The following is a 22,194-nucleotide window of genomic DNA, read 5'->3' as shown; positions in this document are numbered from 1 at the left end:
ATGACGGTAGCCGGCGGTAAAGCCCAACTAGCATCATAAAAAAGGACGTTAGCCGGGTGGGAGAGGCACAGGGGGAACAGGGGGTTTAGCATCAAAGGATGACGCTAGTATGGGCATAGGCATAAATAATGCCTCTAACCAGACTAGCTACATTTTCTGACGTTAAAACCCCATGGACATGACTCCTGTCTAAGTTAAGACAGGAGTCATGCCCGCCACCCCATGGACATGCCCAGGGAACATATGTCCCCTGGGCCTGGTCGTTGGGCCCAATGCCATGTAGGAGGGGCCATGTTAGGCCCCCCTATGGCCCTACAGGAAAAAAAAATGTTTACTTACCTCTACTTCCCTGGGATGGGGTCCCCCATCCTCCACCGTCCCTCTGGTGTGGGTGGAGGTGTCCCTGGGGCTAGGGAAGGGCATCTGTGGGCTCTTTCCATGGTCTCTGACCATGGAAAAAGGCCCCAGGTCTCCTACCGCCTCCCCTGACCCAGGCGTTGAATAATGGTGCTAAGTAAGTTTAGTGCCATTATTTAGGCCTGCCTAAATAATGGCACTAAGCAAGCTTAGTGCCATTTTTTAGGTCCGCCTCCCTACCATGCACCATTTTTGCACTGGAGGATAAATAAGGCACCTGTGCCTCAGAGTCATTTTTTGCCCGGGAACGCCTACCTTACATCTCATTGACACAAGATAGTTTTCCGTAGGCAAAAAATGACTTTAACTCCAATAGCATCAAAATATAAATATGGAGTTAAGTTGCGCTGAAAAATATATTTTTAAAAACTTACCTTAATACCGTGCTACGCTGCTACGCTCCTCCGTCCTCGACTGCAGGAACAGGCTTCCAGCCTGCCCTGCGGCCATCCTGACACTGCTTACTGCAAACTGGGAGCCTAGGCCTGCTCTCTTCAGCTCGGCAACACAGTGCCGGGCTGGAGAGAGCCTACTGCACATGTGTGTTTGGCCGGCCTGAAATGGCCGGCCAAACACACATGTGTAATGAGGGGGAGTGCTGTGCACTCCCCCTCAGTGCTCGTCACAGTCTGTGGCCCCACCCCTTTTAATACATAGTTTATTATCAAAGGTTTGCAGCTGCTGCTGCTGGTGTGGGGGGGCCTACCCTCCTCCACCCTAGAGGAGGAGCCACGCCTGGCTGATATTACTAACGTACCTTCTATTGTGGACTAGTTTACAACTAGTTGCATCTGACCAGTCGGCATTTTTAACAGAATAGAGAATGAATTAATGATTTATATTTCGGGGTGGGCAGTGGCGAGGCTGTCTCATCCAAGCATGGTACTCTTTTCCAAACGTTATTTATTTGCAATTTCAAGTCCTTGAATCATGTGCCCTAAGTTCCTTCTAGTTGCAGTATAGTGGAACCAATATGTTATGGATTACTGAATTTATGATACTTAGTAACTTTCCTTTGTTCTTCTCTACCTAGGTGTAAATTCCACGTCTGCTCGAGTCCTATTTCTACTTGTCATCCCAGGGCACCTCACTTTCCTTTATACAATTAACTTGTTGCAGGGAGGACATGCCGCCATTACCTTCACATTTGTAATGTTTTACCTCGCTGCTGCTTTGCTGCAGGTAAGTTGTCTTACAGCTATTTTAGTAACTATTATCTGTGACAGACTGTCCACTTCAGTTAGTGATAAGTGCATCAGAAAGATGTCTGTTGAGGGGTTTAAAGTGACTTTATGAGTTGCACATTTTAGCCCAAATTTAAGAAAAGTGGTGCTGCATTATATGCAGCACCACTTTTCTTGTGCCTTTTAGTGCCCCCTAACGCCACCATGTGTGCGCCATATTAAACATACAGTGCACCTTGGCGCAGGTTAGGTACAATAGCGTAAAAAAAAATTATGCTATTGTTGTACTTTGCAGGATTAGCGCCAAACATTTTTGCGCTAATCCTGCAAAGTAAATGGAGGCCCATTATAAATAATTGTGTGCCTCCTTTTAACACCTGCTCTGTGCAGGCATTAAAAAATGCAGCAAAAAGTGACGCAGTGCAATCTCATAGATTCCACTGCTCCATTTTTGCGGTCTCCCTAACAGGGGAATGCCCCCTTTGCATACATTACGCCTACTGCGGCACAAGGGGTTACAAAGTTGCACAAAGCATGCATTGCACCACTTTGTAAATCTTGTGCAGCGAATTTGGCCTTGCTGAGCCACATTAGTGTCATAAAAAATTACGCTAATGTAGCGCAAGGAGGCGCTATGCCCTCTTAAATTTGGGCCTTTGTTTTCAAAATATATGTTAAATTGCCAGTCTTGAATAACTGTTACAAACTATCTGGCAGTATGTTGATATTAGTTAAGGTATGCAGAACACAACTATTACTGAAACATAAACCCAATTTCTACATAAACGAAATACGTGTTTTGTGAGCTCTGATTTGTCTTTATGATGTTCAGTGTAGTTAGGCATGAATACACTTCTTCTCCGAAGGACAGCTTCTTTTATGTCTTCAAATACTTCTGCATTCCTCTGCACTTCTTAATCTGTGGCTAAGCCAGAATTAACAAAATCTGTCCTTCCTAGCCAATACTTATTGTTTCTACATTTTGAAGTATTGCCAATGTGGGTTCTGTCCACATCATAACTTTAAGGCAATCAATCTTCATATGCTTTATTGCCTTGTGCAGGCAGATGGTAAGGGGAGTGCTTATCTGTGTAGCCGTATGGCTCCTAAGTGTTTTGCACGAAGGACTCTGGATTCCTTTTTATTCTGTCCACCCTATGGCTATTGGGTTTTTCCAGACTGGTTTAGGCCTTAATTTACATGCAGACTTCAGTACACTACTAAGGTAGGTTCCCCCATGTTACTTGTCTGGTACCTAGTGCCTTATACAGTGTCCTCATGTATTTGTTCTTTATTTGGAAGAACTGAGGATTGATCAACTCCAGCATGGTAGAATATCGAATAACCTACAAAGGCAAGTTGAAAGTCTACAAATCATGCACACAAGAAAGAAAATGATGAAAGACAAAGTTGAATACCCCAGGAGCTGCATTTATGCAGCTCAAAACCGCTCCTAAGAAACGATTTACAGTTCTAAATACTTTTCTTCATTCAAGCTGTGTGGCTATTCAAGTTCAGTCTTCTGAAGCTTTCTCCAGTGGGCTTCATCCCCTTTTTCTTGCAAAGATCGAAAAATGTCTCTCACAAGCAACATGCAAACCTCTTTCAGTGCAGAAGTGAAGGACGTTATTGTGGATACTAAATGAGGGACTTCTAATGATCCTTGTCATCCATGTGGATACTGTTGGCTGCTGTATTCATGTACTGGATATTGTTTTTTATTTAACACTTTCTTATTCACTGAAATAGTCCTGAAGAGTTGTAAGTCGGACATGGTATCTGTTTATGAAGAAATTCACAGTAGACCCAAGTGAAGTGAGTAATTACTATCCTACCAGACTGTTTGTGCTCAGGGGAAAATCCTGGTGAAAATTGAGACTGTCAATTTTCCAACTTCTTGGAGGAGACAGACATCCTAGAAAAACAGCAACTCGGATTCTGCCTGAGAATATGGATGGGAACTGCCATTGTTGTGGCTCTCAAAGAACCAAAAGCCATTATGGATAAATGTGATATGGTAGGAGAGATCTTGTTAGATCTTGCTTTTAACTCCATCCTGATAACCTAGGCATCCTTACGCCTGAGCTTCCTAGTCTTGTATAACCAGCTTTATGTGCCTGTATGGTTTTGGTATTCAGAAATTCATATGTTGATGCAAAGTCCTAGATTATTTACAAGGGTGCTGGATTAAGACTGTTTAGAGCGATTTCGAACAGTATCACTCCTGCCTTGGTTTCCTGTGCTTGTTGACTGTATTATGATTTCGATTCCAGATTACCGTTGCATGCACATCTATGACAAAGTCTTCAGTGGCTCAGCACCAGCTGTTATTAACTGGATGAAACATTTTTATCTGCAAGTGGCTTTAGATAAATGGTTCATTATCTGGTGTCAAATGAATTTATGGCTAGTGTAGCTAAGTATGCCAAAAGGCAACGGAAAACAATGTTCTATCTAAATGATCACTTGGTCCTAGATGCTTTGAAATTTGATTTGATCTACACAGATTCACCTTCTCTATTGTGGTTGCCTGTTGAGCCTAGAATTAAGTACAGACTGTTTTTAGGTGTTAATTCTATGGAAGTCAACTTACCTTGCCCCCAAACTGCATTTGGGTGGGAGGGCGCAGAGAAGATCTGTATAGAGTCAGTCGACCAACTTTAAAGCAAAAAAATAAAATGCTGCCTCTTAAACAGGCATCATTCAATTATTCTAAAATTTAGAATTATTCTCCTTTTTCAGTCTCTTGCTCCCTTTATAAAGATGTTCTGTATGGACCAAAAAAAGCAATTCATTTTAACAAATTGGGGGCTAAAAGTACTGTTTTTCTGGACGCAAAAATTGGTTGCGATTTGTGACCACTCTTTGCAACCAGAAATCTGTTTTGGCAAGCTGACCTATAAATTAATGTACCTACGTGGAGGGTTCATTGCATTACTGCTGTGTAAGTCAAGAGCCACACTTTCACCTCTTTTTTGATCATAGTTCTCCTTACCCAGGTCCACAGGTTATAGGGTGTGCCCCTTTTGGATTTTAGACTATAAACTAATAGACCAGTTTGCAAAATAAGGAATCTGAATTGGTCGCATTCCGACCTACCTAATTAATAATTAGGTTGGTCGCAACTTGTGACCGACTAGTGCAAATCACAGGAATAGTGATATGCAGTTGTTAGAAAACTACCATGGCTGTGATATGGAAGGGTTTAGAAAAATACCATGACTGTGACTGATTTTAAATAAAGTATAAATTTTTTTATTTTAAAGCAGCTCCATTTCATTAAGGAAATTGGCTGCTTTAAAAAAAAAAAAAAAAGAATTTGCAATGCAATAGGTCTCGCATTTGCTTGAGTTAGAGCTATTGGCATTGTAAACTTATACCTGGATTTTTCTTGCCACATAAATTGGTCAACCCTGCCTCATAATTTTGCCTTTTCCTGCCATATAATTCCAGTGGCCCTGCATATAACGATAGCACTTCCATTTACTTTCCTCCTCTATCTGCTGCAAAAAATGAAAATGTTGCCATTTAGCATCCTAATTTAAATCTCCCATGCTAATTCCAATAGAATACCACTTTCACCACCCTGCCATCAGAGTTGCTGGCTGGCTAACACAGTTCCCCAAATGAAGACAAAAGACAGCCATGGAGGAGAAATAAACTAGAAGGGTCACCCAAACATATCAAGAGTGTTCCATCAGTCATAGTGTCATAAGGATGTTAAGTTGACTGAAATTATGGTCATAACTGTAATAAGGAGAGATTGTTAAAACATAAAGAATTATCCTTTAAACCTTTATCTGAAATAAACTTTTGGCATTAGACTGTAATGCTCAAAACAGCCCCTGAGGGCACCATAACGAAAATATCATTTGTAATAACCCCATGGAAAAAACAGTAGAAAATAACTCAGTTTAACCATATACTTAGCCCCTAGAAGACGTGCTTAGGGCTAGCAGGCCTACTGAAATGATATTACAAGGCCTTTAAAACAAAACTTCTCATAGCTATAAAACAAAAGCTCTAGCCATAAGAAAACTTAAAAGACATTGAATGGTGGGAGGGGTTATTATTTTGGAGTCCCCACAAACTGTGTGTGGACCCAGAGACAATGTAGACAGAAATAGCACATTGTGGCCAATGTTTTGAATGCGGTCTCATTGCCCTAGGACCACCACAGGCTGAGTTATGAGCAAAAATGTTTTGTAAAAGTAATTCTCTACAAAGCATTATGGGGCAGGTTTCCGTGCACAAATATTTTAATATGTTGTTATGAATGTAATGCATAGAACAGCCCCTAGAACAGCATTTGTACGAAACATGGTTATGTAACTACATAGTTAGCCACTAGAGGGCATAACCACACACAAATGACAATAAATAGCACAGATAAACCATATATGTAGCCCCTGGAGAACATAGTGTATTACATATTTTCAGGAGTAGCAGGCCTATAGCAGTGATATTACAAACAAGGCCCTGAAAAAATACAAGCTAGTCCCAGCTATAAAACAAAAGTTTCAGCCATGAGAATGCTTAAAAAGACACTGAGGGCCATATTTATACTTTTTGACGCTAAACTGCGCTAACGCAGTTTAGCGTCAAAAAAATTTGCGCCGTCTAACGCCATTCTGAAGCGCCATGTGGGCGCCGTATTTATAGAATGGCGTTAGCCGGCGTTAGCCGACCGGCGCTGCCTGGTGTGCGTGGAAAAAAACCACGTACACCAGGCAGCGCCGGCGTAGGGGAAAATGGCGTATGGGCGTCTCAAAATGGGGCAAGTCAGGTTGAGTCAAAAAAATCGCCTTAACCTGATTTGCGCCATTTTTTTACGACACCCATCCCCCATTAACATGACTCCTGTCTTAGCAAAGACAGGAGTCATGCCCCTTGCCCAATGGCCATGCCCAGGGGACTTCTGTCCCCTGGGCATGGTCATTGGGCATAGTGGCATGTAGGGGGGCACAAATCAGGCCCCCCTATGCCAAAAAAAAAAAAAAAAACAACTTACCTGAACTTACCTTAATGTCCCTGGGGTGGGTCCCTCCATCCTTGGGTGTCCTCCTGGGGTGGGCAGGGTGGCAGGGGGTGTCCCTGGGGGCAGGGGAGGGCACCCCTGGGCTCATTCTGAGCCCACAGGTCCCTTAACGCCTGCCCTGACCCAGGCGTTAAATTCAGGCGCAAATGCGGGGTTTTTTGCCCTGCCCACTCCCGGGCGTGATTTTTGCCCGGGAGTATAAATACCACGCACATGCCTGGGAGTCATTTTTTTAGACGGGAACGCCTCCCTTGCATATCATTAACGCAAGGAAGGTGTTCACGCCAAAAAATGACGCTAACTCCATGAACTTTGGCGCTAGACGCGTCTAACGCCAAAGTATAAATATGGCGTTAGTTTTGCGTCGAATTTGCGTCGAATAAAACGACGCAATTTCGGCGCAAACGGAGTATAAATATGCCCCTGAATGTTGGGAGGTTTTATTATTTTGGAATCTCCACTAACCTAGTGTGAGGTCTCAAATATGACCTAGAGAGAAAGAGCGTGTTGTGCTGAATGTTTTGGTGGTGATCCCATTGTCACGGGACCACTACGGGCTGAGCTATGGTCAAAAGTGTGTGAAAAAGAATGCTTGCAAAGTTTCAAGTGTTTTAAGGGTAGAGCCACAAGAAAGGACTCTGATTAGGTATCTGTGAACAATATGACCAGCGCTTCAATACCGCAGATCGAGTTCACTCTGTTTATACTACTCGCGCTGTGAGCAATTGCTGCCATGCAACACGAATGGGAGAGACAAAAAAGATAGTTTGCCTGCGTTGAAGTATATCGGCATTCGTGCAATAATCCATGAAACAGGAGAGTCTGCAAGGCGAGACAAAAACAGCCTCAAGACGGGACAAATGTAAAGCAATTACCAAAGACATCAAGTGATTTTTGAAAGGCAAGCCCATGAACGAGTGAAAGTGATGGGCATGAGTTGGGTGTAGTTAACAGCCGACAATACTTACAACAGGTAAAAGCTCCCACGCTCGACCTAATAAGTTTTGTTTTCTTTTAAAAGTTTCAGTGAGAGTTGGCAGTGATCCCTAGAGCCACTGCCTACCCCCATGAAGTGTTTTCCTCAAATGGAAAGTAGCCCAGATTGAACACTTTACCTTTTGCTAAGAGGTTACCACCCCAGAATTGGAGTCTGTCACTTTTCAATGGTTTACGACCAGAATTCTGTCCATTGAAAGATATGGCACTGATTTGTAATTTGGAAGAGATGCCCACTAAACATCCCTGACAAAGTGTGAATTGGTAATATTTTCCAAGGTGGTGAAAGTTCAAGGTTCCTAAAATGGGTTTCACGCATAAGAAATACCTATTGTGTGGTCGCCCATGATGACTTGCAGTTTTGATGAACAAATTGTTCCTTATCTTTTAACATTGTGGTTGAATTGTGTAGTAGCTTTAAGTCCTTGAAGCAGTAAATCTGATCTGTCTGGCATCTGATTTTCATGAATTTTGTTACATCTGATACGATTTCCTACCCATGTGGCATATGCCTTGAGTACACTATATTATACTATACTATGATGTTTGTATGTTGTTCTCCAGCAGAGTATGTGACTCTGCTGAAGATTGGGTCATCTTAAAAAAACGTCTTTTTGACTAGGGTGACCACTTTCCTCCTGTCCAGACTGAGGCATGATTGGCTGTTAATAGCAGCAAATGAGTAGTCAAGGGGTACGGGCCATTTTATCTGCACCTCAGGTTAGTGAAGCAGTTGACTGCCTCTTCTACATAAATCCATGCAGTCAGTCATGACATGGACCCTTGACTTCCTTCCTAGTGTGAAATGTGTGGCGTTTGCAAGATGGTGGACAAGTTAAACACTAGTGTGCCTTTCTGGTTAAAGTGAAGAGTGCAACCCTTTGTTTTCACCTCACTAGTTTGAGTGAGTTTTAGCAGGGCAGGTAGTAGTCTGCAGGAAGCAACATCTATCCAGAAGAGGCCAAGGGCATAGCTATTTGTTCTCACTTGTGGAAAAGGGATGTGTTCTCTGGCCAATCCTGCATCCTGTGTTTAGCCTGGACAACAGACTTGATACCCCGAAACAACCTCCTCCCAAGATTATCTTGATCCAGTTCACATTCCTTACTAGCATTATGGGATGTTTTGTTTTCACTCACTATGGACCGTGAGATGGTTTAAGCATTATAACTTGCTGAGCATCATGGGATGGGTTGGTCTGTAGCTATGGCTTTCAGGAGAGAATCTGGGTCACAATATCAGCTAATCCTTTCTCTTTGGGCAAGGCTCTGTGCACCAGTACAGGGGAAACAATTGACCTAGCAGCCAGGCTCTGCTGCTTGGACTCTTGCTGTAGGCAAGATTGCTGGTTTAGGGATGACAGCACTTTTGTTTGTAGGCAACTAGGCCAATCCTACAACAAGTCGCAACTGTCGGCCCAACCTTCCTGACTCACAAGCAGTACCTCACCAAAAAAACAAAAAATAAAAGGTGATTTGTGGCAGCCTTTACCCATCAAGAGTGTGACATCTCAGGGGAGTCGTGGTTAAACAGAGATTACCTTTTTCTCACATGAGTAACAAGTCTCAGTCACACACAGGCAATGAAGAAGATGCAGTAAAGTTTTCAATAGGTTTCATTAACAACTGCAATCTACTGTAAAATTCATGGTCTACAATGATTAGAATAATGAACAATGCAAGAAGCAGAATTGTAAAAACGAGATTTGTGAATACAAAGACCCCCACCATCTTGCAATAACATGAGATGTAAGATAGGCCCTAGTACCATAGCATGATGAACCTAATCTCTAACCTAAAGAGAGCTAGGTGTGTTAAACCTAATCTGCCAGTATCAGGTCTATGAGAAGCACCGCCCCAGATACATTGATGGCATCTGGTAGGAATCCCTCTGATGATCTTGTCTGCGTGAGATGTATTTATACAGATCTTGTAGGACGCCTGACACGGATATGTTCCCAAACAACAGGTAAGAAGGCATGCTTGGGGCAGCAATTATATAAACAATTCTCTCCAGAAGTACATTATGTTCCTGTCACACATAAGTGAGAAAGGGACATAATGTGAATACCTACGTCTGTCACTTGTTTTTGACGCTGATAGTGACGCCTTCACAGAGTGTCACTGATAACATGAAATCAAAACATCTTCCTATCTATAAAGATAGCAGCCATCTTGGAAGAAATAATTAAATAAATGTGCTAAAACAGAGCAGGCTATGTAGGTTAAAAGTAATTAGGTGACAGGGGCACAGGCCTGCAAGCCAGAATGCTAATCTAACTCCTGATTCCCAATAAAAAATAAATAGGATCCACTACAGCTGCTTGCATTTATGAACCAGGGATTGAATTGAAGACCAAGCAATGAAACCTGCTGACACTTTTACTTGGGAAGAAGGAGGTAGATTTCCCTACATGATGATCACCTGCTTTAACTCATCTTCAAAGCTTTGAAGGGTAATCTGCTTCCATCTGTATTGTAAGGACTTGTCATCCAAAGAAGAGCATCTCAGCCCAGCTTGATAATAGTATGCTTTTCACATAAATATCACTAGTGTCTGCATCTCACCTATAACAGTGCCCCACGTTATGTGCCTGAGACCCCAGAAGCAACTCAAGAGTCTTAGAAGTGAACCATTAACTTTTGATGGTTTGTCCAAAGCTTTCTAAGTTCCCATTTGACCTGACTTCTCCTCCTCTTGTCTTTCCGTGCCATTCCCTGCTGGCTGGCTGCTGCTGATAACTCTACCACACAGAACACATCACTTTGGAACACACCTTTGAAGACTCTGCATGCTTGTGTTATGAACCTACTGCATCATGAACTGTGTTCTCAAAGTCTCCCAAAGCTGGAAGCTCCCTCTGAACTTAGTTGCACCAGCTCTAAGCACAATACGAGGTCTTGCACTCTGGGCATCTGCCAGCCTGAATAAGAGAATCTAAGACTTCACTAAGCAATCTCAGAGTCTCACAGGAACCAACAGAACACATTTACAGCTGATCAGAACATGAAAAACTTAAAGACACATTGCTAGACCATTCTGAACTGATCATATAACCAAGCTGTTCAGAACCTAGTCTGCACTACCAACTACAGACATTCAGGAGTTACCTTTGCAGGGGCGGCTTGTACCCTACCACTTCCGAAAAAAACAAAAAAAAAAACACTCCCTCTCTCCAAAGCCCCAAAGTAAACCACCTCTCCCTCCAAAAGCCCAAATAAAACCATAACACTAAGTACAAAATAAACACAACCCCTACACTTACATGCATTACACACTTATATGAATTACACACCTACATGATTACACACACATGCATTACGCATTTAAGATATGTATTATACAAGTACCTTTGTGCTTAGTTGTTTTTCCATCTGTTGCAAAGTGCTCAGTATCCCATGTCAGCCACGATTGGCTCAGTTAAATATAATAAATAAAATAAAAGATAAATTGAAATTTATGCGAGAATCTAATATGCCCATTTGTTATTCTACCATGTGCAGGGCTAATTCTTTTCAGGGAGTCAACTTTCCTCAAAATCTTACAGATCTTGTTTATTTGCCAGCAATAATATGTGCAGCTGTATTTAGTCATGTATTTACCTTGTCTTGAAAAACTGCTTATCCTGTTTGTCGGCTAGTTCATGGATGGTTTTACCATGCTAATTTGTGTTATGTTAAGCAAAAGGAGAACTAGAAAGTATCAGTAGTTAAGGTCAACATTACCATTCCCTAGTTCTTTTTGTGCAGGCACTTCCATTGTATGCAAAGATTACATACTTTTGCTGAAAAATCTTATATCCGCACACTCAGTTCTGTTGCAGCACTTCAGCTTATGGTCATAAATGATAATCAAAGAAGGGAAAAGCATGGACAACCAAAAGACACTGTGAGAAGTTGGGGTGCTGGATGAGGGGGAGTCAAACCCTTCTCCAGCAGTAACCACAATTTTTCTCAGGTTGAAGTCACAAGCAAACCCTAAATTATCCTGTGCTCAGCCATCAGGCAGCTTGGCACAGAGCAGTCATGTTTAACTTAGAGGCGATGTGTAAAGTATTTGTGCCACGCTTCAAACTGTGACACAGTGAAAATACAGGACAAAAGGAGCCCACAGCAGAGTTAGAAAAATAGAGTACTTTTTAATGAATAAAACGATCAAAATCACAAACATCCAATCAGTAGAACCTGAAATTTCAAATTTTAAAGATTTTAGTACATTAGACATTTTAAAGATTTTAGTACATTAGGGCCAAAAGCGCCAACTGTGAATATCTGGTCTTGCAGGGCTGGGACAAAGTCGCAAGTTCAGGTGGACCACGATGGAACACAAGCTAGCTACCAGTATCTTCAATCTTGGTTTACGGAGTGTTGCGAGGATCTGCGCCGAGGCATTGCACCGGTTCTGAGATGTGGCGTGGCTGCAGTGTGAGGTCCTGTTGTGTCATCATTGAAGATCCCGTCGATGAGGGCTTGCGATGCGAAGTCCGGAGTGGGTGATGCATCACGCAATTGGGGCTATGCTTCGGTTTCGAGGAGCTGGGAATATGCGATGCAGAATCTCTTGTCATTGTCAACGCTGCAGCGGTGGTTCCAAAGGTGATGCAGCCTGTAGGCCTCATTACGACCCTGATGGTCCACTGACCGCCAGGGTCGCAGTGGCGATCGGACCATCAGCACCGCCAGATTTCGACTACACGACGGTCTGGCAGTTCTGGCAGTCCTTATCCACCAGAGGATTACAACCCCTTTATCCGCCAGCGATTCCATGGCAGTAACACCACCATGACTGCCCATGCACTTGGCATGGGCAGTGCAGGGGTTCCCCCCTGACCAGCCCGGTTGCAATGTTCACTGTCTTTACAGACAGTGAACATTTCAACGGGTGCTGGTGTACCCTCGCACTACAGCATTGCCGTTGGCTCTATTATGAGCCGGAGACAATGCTGTAGGCCTTTTCCGCCCCCTGACCCAGCGGGAAACCCGTAATGGCCCCGGCAGAGAGACTGACCCTGCATCCTTGCAGGCAGGTCGCTTCCTCCTCACCACTGCTCCGGTAAGTGCTGCCATTGTTTTGGGCTTGTTTGGGCTTGTTTGGGCTTGTCTGGGCTTGTTTGGGCTTCTTGGCTTCTCCTCTACCGGAAGGCCACACCTCCCTCCCTCCTCCTCGGAGCTCTTCCCGCTCCTGACTCCTGCTGCCCCCGCCCCCTGCACTCCCATTGGAGGTTTCCCTCCCTCCTCCCAGCTGCCACTCCCTCCCCTCTTATGCCGGCCGCAGCGCGGACGCACCGAAGGCGTGCCAAAGGCAAGCCCGTCTGCGCCCGTCCGCGCCAAGACCGCGTCCAGCGCCAAACCCCCTGGCCAACACGCCTCCCGTGCCACCAAACACCTTTACAGTGCCAATGAACACCACACCCTTAATCCAGGACGCTCCTCCATCTGCTTCCAGTCCACACCGACGTGCACCAAAGGACCCTTCTCCTGCAAAGCCTGCAATTTCACCTGCAACCTAACCTCCAAACTCCAAATCAAAACAGACAACCGCCTAAGATGCATCCTACTTAACACCCGCTCCGTCCACAAACATGCAATTGAACTCTGGGACCTCCTGACCACATACTCGCCCGACGTCGCATTCCTCACCGAAACCTGGATGAATTCGGCCTCAGAACCAGACGTAGCCATAGCCATACCAGAAAACTACAAGATCACCAGAAGAGACCGAATCAACAGACCAGGAGGAGGAATCGCCTTGGTCCACAAAAATACCATAAGAGTCTCCACCAACTCCCACGACACCATCAACTCCGCCGAGCACCTCCACTTCAAAATCCACATCAATGCCAACAACACACTCAGAGGAACACTGGTCTACAGACCCCCTGGACCCAGACCGCAGTTCTGTGATGACATCGCCGATGCCATTAGCTCCCAAGCCCTCGCCTCAACAGACTACATCCTCCTGGTGACCTAAACTTCCACCTAGAAAGTAACAACGATATCAAGACCACCAACCTAATCGACAACCGCGCCAACTTCGGCCTCAAGCAACTCGTCACTACACCCACCCACTCCGCAGGCCACACACTCAACCCCATCTTCTCAGCCAGCAACCACGTCTCTTTCAGCCAAACCACCGAACTCAGTTGGACAGACCACCGCTGCATCCACTTCTACCAAAAACCAGTCACTCACCACCACCGCACACAACCCCCCCGACGCAACTGGAGCAAAATATCAATGGATCAACTGATCTCCACTCTCGCCCGAGCCCCACCCCCTGGGACCCCGGACCCCAACATAGCCACCACCAACCTGCATCGCTGGATAGAAGATTGTGCCAACACCCTCACACCGCTCAAAAAAAAAAAAAACACCTCACACAGAATCAAGGCCAGCTGGTTCACCCCAGAACTACAGGAATCCAAACGGTTATGTCACAGAATGGAAAAAACCTGGCACCTTGACCCTACCAACTCCAACCACGTTGCTTTCAAGGATGCCCTACGCAAACATCACCAACTGATCCGCACCACCAAAAGGACCCACTTCAAAATACGCATCAACGCCAACGCTCACAACAGTAAAGAGCTCTTCGGCATCGTCAATGAGCTCTCCACCAACCAGGACCTGCTCCAACTAACCCCTGCCATCACAGGAGTTCTGCAACTCGCTGGCAACCCACTTCCGTCAAAAGATAGAAGAAATCCACAATAGCTTCAAACCCCAGACCGACCAGCTGACTACAAACACCCAAGAACCCAACGCTCCAAGCAACACCCACCTCATCCACACCTGGACCCCCGTCAACATAGAGGACACCGCCACCACCATGGCCTCCATCCACTGCGGATCACCATCGGACCCCTGCCCACACCATATCTTCAATAAGGCAAACATCATCATCGCCCCCCACCTCTGCAAAACCATCAATAGCTCCTTCGAGTCAGCCACCTTCCCAGAAAGATGGAAGCACGCAGAAATCAACGCCCTGCTAAAGAAACCAAAGGCAGACCCAGACGACCCCAAGAACTTTCGGCCGATCTCCCTCCTCCCCTTCCCAGCCAAGGTCATCGAAAAAATTGTAAACAGCCAACTATCCTGGTTCCTGGAAGACAGCAAGGTACTCAACACCTCCCAATCCGGATTCCGCAGAAACCACAGCACTAAGACTGCACTCATTGCTGCCACAGACGACATTAGGACCGTGCTCGACGAAGGAGAAACAGCAGCACTCATCCTCCTGGACCTCTCCGCAGCTTTCGACACGGTATGTCATCACACTCTCTGCACACGCCTACTCAGCGCTGGAATCCGCGACAAGGCACTCGACTGGATCTTGTCATTTCTCTCAGGCAGAACCCAGAGATTCCCGCCTCCAACCGTTCCTGTCAGAAGCTTCCAGAATCATCTATGGAGTTCCCCAAGGATCTTCGCTCAGCCCCACGCTCTTCAGCGTTTACATGGCCCCCCTCGCCATCATCACACGAACCCACCACATCAATATAGTTTCCTGCGCAGACGACACTCAGCTCATCCTCTCCCTCACGAAAGACCCTACAACTGCAAAGAACAACCTCCACAATGGACTTCACGCCATCGCCAGCTGGATGGAATCAAGCCACCTCAAGTTAAACACAGACAAGACAGAAATCCTCATCTTTGGCACCAACCCCTCAACTTGGAATGACTCCTGGTGGTCCACCTCCCTAGGAACAGCGCCCTCGCCCACCACCCACGCACGCAACCTAGGCTTCATCTTGGACTCCACACTCAGCATGACTCAGCAGGTCAATGCCATCTCCTCTTCCTGCTACAACACTCTCCGCATGCTCCGCAAAATCTTCAAGTGGATTCCCGTCTAAACCAGGAAAACTGTCACCCACGCCCTGGTCAGCAGCCGATTGGACAACGGAAACGCCCTATATGCAGGAATAACAACCAAACTCCTAACAAAACTGCAAAGAATCCATAACGCATCCTCCTGCCTCATTCTGGACATCCCATGCCGTGACCACAATTCCCCCACCTCAGAGACCTTCACTGGCTACCAGTGTCAAAGAGGATCACCTTCAAACTCCTCATCCACGCACACAAGGCCCTCCACAACACAGGCCCAGCCTACCTCAACGACAGACTCACCTTCCACACCCCCACCCGCAATCTTCGCTCTGCCAGCCTCGCCCTCGCCTTCATTCCCCGCATCAGCCGCACCACCGCCGGAGGAAGATCCTTCTCTCACCTAGCCGCCAAGACCTGGAACTCCCTACGGCTCCACCTTCGCCACACCCAAGACCTCTTGACATTCAGGAAACGCCTCAAGACATGGCTTTACGACCAGTAGCCCCCCCCCCCCCCAGCGCCATGAGACCCTAACGGGTGATTAGTGCGCTCTATAAATCCTTGATTGATTGATTGCCATACTGGAGGCAACCTACCCGTCAGGACTTCGGCGAACGGGCTTTTCCATCCGCCAAAGTCAAAATCAGGGCAATAGTTTCTTCTGAATGATAGTGAAGCACTTGTACAGGATATGGAGGAAACTTACAGTTAAATGAAGATAGCAGATCTGTTAGTGTCAGGCTTCAGAATCTGGGCACTGTCTTTCTAGTGATCCAAAGGAAGGTGAAAATCTTTTGCTGGAACCGAGAGCATTATACAAAAAAAGTAGAACAGCTTTAGTTCTTCCACCATCAACAGCGTTCCAAAAAAAAGGCTATAATGTTCCTTCCTGAGCAGCTTTCCTCAAAGAACACTGCCCTTCCCAGGTCGCCTTGCTTACCTTTCTTACTTCCTGAGTTTTTAATGTGCTTCTTTTTTAGGGTTGTTTAAACAATCATTTGTATTAATACATATTGTACAATATCTTGTGTCTTGTGTGTTCAATCACTGTCCTCATTCACTGACATTTTATTTCCACCACTCTCATCTGTTTATTCCCATTTACATTTTGCGCCTCACAAATTCTGCAGCTCTTTTATCTGTGCATCTCCCTTAAGCCCTTTATGCCTTTTTTCTCTATCCAGTTGTAACCTTATTTTCTCTTATTGTATTACAATCTCTTGTTTTTCCTCTTTCTATAACTATTTGCAGTCCTTTGTGCTGTTTTCTATATCAGCGGAAGCTTCAGATAGTTAAAAGTAAATCAGTTCATGGAGAAATAAATAAGAATGAAATTCCCATTACTAGGCCTAGTCGTGTCCAGGCATCTAGAGCTCAATTAGAGATTGAACTGTACTGGTGGGGTGCAAAACGGAAACATTGACACTGTGTGGAAACAATCCACCAGTATCATTCAATTACGAGTTAAACTCCACAGAATGGGGAATAACTGTATGGATCCTAATTTTACAGGGTCAAAATGGGCAGCGAATCACCATTTCCATTGGAATGTATGCTCCTGTGTACCACCTGCTAGGACCAGGTGGTAAATGGTAAAGAGGTAGATTATGGGGCAAGAGCCTGTGGTCAGGGAGCTGCCATGGGGCTTGGGGGATGGTGAGAAGGAGCATTGCTTACTCTGTGTGTTGCAGCTGTGTGCGGGTGGGTGTTAGGTGCGCCTTTTGCCTAGGGTTCACTATATTAGCTGAGTGTGGACTTACACCCAGCATTTCTGCTGGTGGGGTGGAGTAGCGCGAGAGGGAGTTCATGGTGGTGAGGAGTTGAGGAGCAGGGCCAAGGCGTGGCATGAGAGGACCAGTATGGTAAGAACAGTGTCAGATTAATTGTGGTACTGCAGGGGCCGGAAGTGGCCTAGGTTGTGTTCCCCATGACAGCTCCTGCACTCCTGTCAGCTCTAGCTGGTTTCCCTGGGTGTGAATCTACACGTGGTAAAACTGAGTATCGTACTTCTAAACCCTGAATTACCAAGTCTAGTTTTTCCACACCGAGTTTTAGGTCCAGAAACACGTGCCAACTTGCTTTCAGATGCTAAGTAAAATTATCTAGTAAGATTTTCAGGATATCTACAAAGTGCATGATTGTGAAAAATGAAAAATAATGAATTGTGATATAATCGTTGTTATTTGTTATGTAAATCTGCGAGATTTCATTGTTCGGAGGCTTTAGAAGCTGTGCCCCCATGACTGCAGATACTCTTGCCGAGTATTCCTCTTGTGTTTGCCTTTGACAGGCTTTTCTTCTCTTTCCAGGTCGCTCTCCTGCTCTACCTGGCTGATCTGATTGTGCGATACATGTGGAGAAAAGAACTGGACCCGGATAACTTCTCCATCCCCTACCTCACGGCTCTTGGAGACCTCCTGGGAACAGGATTCCTGGCTCTCTGTTTTCGGGCGGTGTTCCTCATGAGTGGGCAGGTTTCAGAGATGGGAAATTAAGGACATTTTGTACATTTCAAAATTAGGAAAGTGTGTTGCGTTTGTGCAACATTGACTCCACAGTCATGGGATCAAGAATGTGTCTGGTTTCATTTTTGTAAAACAAAACACACCAGTCACAGGGTGACATGTTTGCTCTTCAGTGTCCAGCTTGGTGGATCTTTCTGAGAAGAGTTGCTGAACATCATGGAGACTGTTGCACTGTCTCAAGCAGTGCAGTGAAAGTAATAACGAACTTCTGTAAATAAAGCACAAATGTCCATAAATACTTGTCATGCTGCTGTCAGTAGATATCTTTCCCACAGGATGAATGGAATGATGTCTGTAAGGATCACCTTAACGTTTTAAAATGAATGTAGACTGGAAAGATGTGGTGTTTTGTAAATGATTGGAAGTATGGCAAGAAAGACCTAAGGATTTTTGCATTGGGCACAAAGGTAAGACTTTTCCTCACGTGTTCCTAATTAGAGCAACTATCATACAGCCTTTACTGTCAAAAGAAAGGTCTACAGCTTATGTGAGATGAGACTGTGAGGAACTGCATCTGATTAGTCTTACCTGAAGGTGGGAGCTACTGGTTAAGGAAATTGAGTAATGCTACCTCAAGTCAATGAGAATGGAGACACCCAAATTCTAGCTTTTATTAGGAGCCATTTGCCAAAACAACAAAGGTGGCAGCCCTTTAATGAGTGCATTGCTGGACAAAAGTAACTAGCCTTTGAGGGGGAGTGCCTTGTCATAGTGTGGTCATTAAAGACATTTAGCACTTGTTTTACTATTTATACTAAACATTGAAACTTAGAATAGCTTAGACAGATGAGTGCAGAAAATTCAAAGCTCCTGAGATGCCCTTATCCCAACAAGTCTTAATCTTCAGTGTGAAACACCAGGCTGGGAGTCTCCATGCTAATTAAGATTATCTATCTATATTCCTCCTCTTTCAAAGACGTCAAGAAAGAGGCTGGTGAGAGTCTCTGTCCTGTTAAACCGAAGAAAGCCTTTAAAGGAATCCCATCTGCCTTGTAATACCTACAGATCTAAGGGGCATATTTATACCCTGTTTGCGCTGAATTAGTGTCATTTTTTTTACGCTAATTCAGCTCAAACTTAACTCAATATTGATATTTTGGCGCTATATATGTCTAGCGCCTAAATATTGGAGTTAAAGTAATTTTTTGCCTGAGGAAAATTACCATGCATCAGTGAGATGCAAGGTAGGTGTTCCTGGGCTAAAAATGACTCAAAGTTCCTAGCGCCTCATTTATCCTCTTGTACAAAAATGGTGCATGGGAGGGAGGTGGGCCTAAATAAGGGTGCTAAGCTTGCTTAGCGCCATTATTTAGCGCCTGGGTCAGGGCAGGCGTTAGGGGACCCGTGGGCCCATTTCCATGGTGGAACACCATGGAATAGGGCCACAGGTCCCCTCCCCAGGCCCCAGGGACACTTCCACCCACACCAAAGGGACAGCGGAGGATGGGGGACCTCAGCCCAGGTAAGTAGAGGTAAGTATTTACCTTTTTTTTTTTAAGTGCCATAGGGGGCCTAACTTGGGCCCCCCTACATAGCACTTTGCCCAGTGGCCATGCCCCGGGGACTTAAGTCTCCTGGGCACGGCCATTGGGCTTGGGTGCATGACTCCTGTCTTTACTTAGACAGGAGTCATGTTCATGGGGGCTGTGCCTCTAACAATGGCGCTAGTCAGGTTAGAGTCATTATTCTGACTCTAACCTCACTAGCGCCATTCTTTCACACACAACCTCCAGTTTTCCCTATGCCTCCCCCACCCGGTTAGTGTCATATATTTTGACACTAGCCGGGCCTTAGCACCGGCTCACACCAGTCCTTAAATATGGTGTCTGGCTGGCACTCTGGAATGGCGCTAGCCGGCGCTATACTTTTTGACGCAAACCTGCACTAACGTAGGTTTGCGTCAAAAAGTATAAATGAGGGCCTAATTGTCTAGAAGGCCCAGCTTATCTTCCACTGAGAGACGGATCCCATATTTCTCTGATCAAACCTAATTTTGTCTGTGTAATAGATTCCACCTTCTTTAATGTTAGGACAACCCTGGTAAAATGATTATGGCTGGTCCTAGTTCAAGCCAGACGGTTTAAAAAGGCATGTACATTTTTATTGAAATGTGCTGAAATCTGATTTTTTTGTATCTCTTTCCAAAAGTAGTTTTTTTTTTTTTATTTAAAATTGCTTTGCTTTAACTTTGCCACTCGAAATACACTTACCTTTAACTGGAGCATGACCTGAAAAATCCCATATATATATTACTTGAATATGTTACTGTATTTATTTTTAGAACCTCGTTAACTGCTGCTCAGATGAGATGCTTTTGTCCTTTGTGGATCCAGCAGTCGACTCCTGGTATCAAGGATCCTGTTCCCTAAACTGCAACTGAGCTTCAGAAAAGGGTCATTGCACGGAATTGGAGCAATACTGTATGTCTGATTTAAAAGAAAGTTTGAAGTTTGCATTTAACTACCAGAAAATGACCATTTAGGTGTTGAGGGAATACCACATTTCTTTAAAAAAAAAGTAATCTTGACTTGCTGAGGAAAACGTTAGGATTAATGCCATGCTATTGGGCCTTAACTTCCAGGAAGTCAGAGTTCTGGGATCAGTGGATTCCAAGGGGACAGAGGATGTAGCTTTTTGAAGTTCAGAGCCTGTCTGTTCAAAGCTCTGTGCCCAGCTGGGTACAAAAGATATGAGAAACTGGCACAGAATTGTTTGTAATGTTCTTTAAGATTCACGACTACACCCTCTTACTCCTCCTGCTCGAGTTTGTGGAAACATGGTCACATACAGCTTTTAGAGAGTCACAGCTGAAAAGATGAGCACAAGTAATTTATTGAGTACAAGGTAACTTTCTGCATTCGGCCAAAACTCTAAAGCCAGTCTATTTACATGCACGTATGAGTCAAGCTAAATGTTCACCTCTTGCTGCCATGACCCTTTGGAATTGTTAATCCTTGCACCCCCACAATGTAAGGCTTATTCTTGAGTTAAGCTGATGGCACCTCGGAGTAAGAAAAGAAAGCTTGACAAAGTCCTTTGATTCATCTCTGAAGCCCGGCTGATAAGGGTTTTGTGGGTGCTCAGCTAGAACACGTATGAAGGTTAGTAGCCACTTTTCCACCTCAATGATGTCTGAACGATTTATACAATATTCATAAGTGGTTAAACTGATGCAAATGTTTCGAGCGGTCTACAGAAATCCAGTTTTAAAAAAAAATAAAAAAATAAAAATTGGAACCATTAAAAGTTTCTTTTTAATTTCAAGAGTGATTTGGATACTTATTGTGAATTAAGGACCCGAGCTCTCAATGGTTTATTCTGAAAGAGGCATATCACTTATTGCACTAAGCAAGTGCCAGAGGCCTTTCATCCCAGTGGCCCACTATTTCAATAAGGAAATGCCATCTGGTGAAATAGCAAAACCGTGTAGTGCATTTTCTAACCTGGTGTGGTATTACTTCACGTTTGCAAACACCGTAGGTCATAATGGTAATGCAATTTTTTATTCTTTCCGAGCTAGAAAACTTTAGTATACCAAGCACAAAAAAACGTGGGTATAGAAATAGTACTGTTAAAGACTTTCAGGTGAGTGTATTATATCAGCTTCACGTAGGTAATCATCTGAAAAGAGTCACTGATAAGAATTTCTGTAAAGCTCTGGTCCCCCCTGAGTCCCTCACAAATTAGACGTTGTCTGGGAGTGCAAAGAAAACAAGTAAGAATATTTACCTGGATGAAAGACACCTCTGCTCTAATACAGTGAAAAGTTATTGTAATATGGTTGCCCAAAAGATAATTTATCTCATTCATGAGCACTTGAGACTATTGTATCCCAGTTCATGAAAGCCCCCCAGTAACACCAGATTAAAGTTTAGAGTGCACTTTAAAATAGAGAGACAAATGGCATGCCTAGAAAATGAGACCAGGAATACTGCAGAGAATGGGTTTCACCCTGTAGTAATAGTTCATGTTCAAGAAATACTGCATATTTGAGGTGTAACAAAGTCTAAATACAGAGGGCTTAAGAAATGAAAGTCTTTCTGCAGAGCTGAACAATGATGGATTAATAATCATTTAGCTAAAAACAATGAGTATGTCCATCCTCCAAGAGCATACACAAATACCTGTACTCAAATGAACTTTTGCTTATTTAGCTCTTTATACAAATGCTTCAAAGCATTTCCTTTTGAAGAAGA

The 22,194-nt window shown here is 44.4% G+C and overlaps 1 protein-coding gene across 4 annotated transcripts in view; it reads left to right on the top strand.

Moving 5' to 3' along the window:
* The window catches only part of SLC41A3 (solute carrier family 41 member 3), a 283,615-nt gene extending 265,381 nt beyond the window's left edge, over positions 1-18,234 (top strand). For 2 of the 4 annotated variants that reach the window (XM_069206274.1, XM_069206276.1), the window contains 2 exons: positions 1,451-1,599; positions 17,783-18,234. In XM_069206274.1, the coding sequence (XP_069062375.1) occupies positions 1,451-1,599; positions 17,783-17,968 (335 nt within the window). In that variant the 3' untranslated portion in view covers positions 17,969-18,234. The remainder of the gene's footprint in view (positions 1-1,450; positions 1,600-17,782) is intronic. The other 2 variants (XM_069206275.1, XM_069206277.1) reach the window with 1 other exon arrangement.
* The last annotated feature ends 3,960 nt before the right edge of the window (positions 18,235-22,194 follow it).

This window comes from Pleurodeles waltl, chromosome 9, assembly GCF_031143425.1.
Source record: "Pleurodeles waltl isolate 20211129_DDA chromosome 9, aPleWal1.hap1.20221129, whole genome shotgun sequence".
NCBI classification, from domain to species: Eukaryota; Metazoa; Chordata; class Amphibia; order Caudata; family Salamandridae; genus Pleurodeles; species Pleurodeles waltl.
The sequence above is the reverse complement of the archived record's forward strand: the minus strand, read 5'-3'. Positions and strand labels throughout refer to the sequence as shown.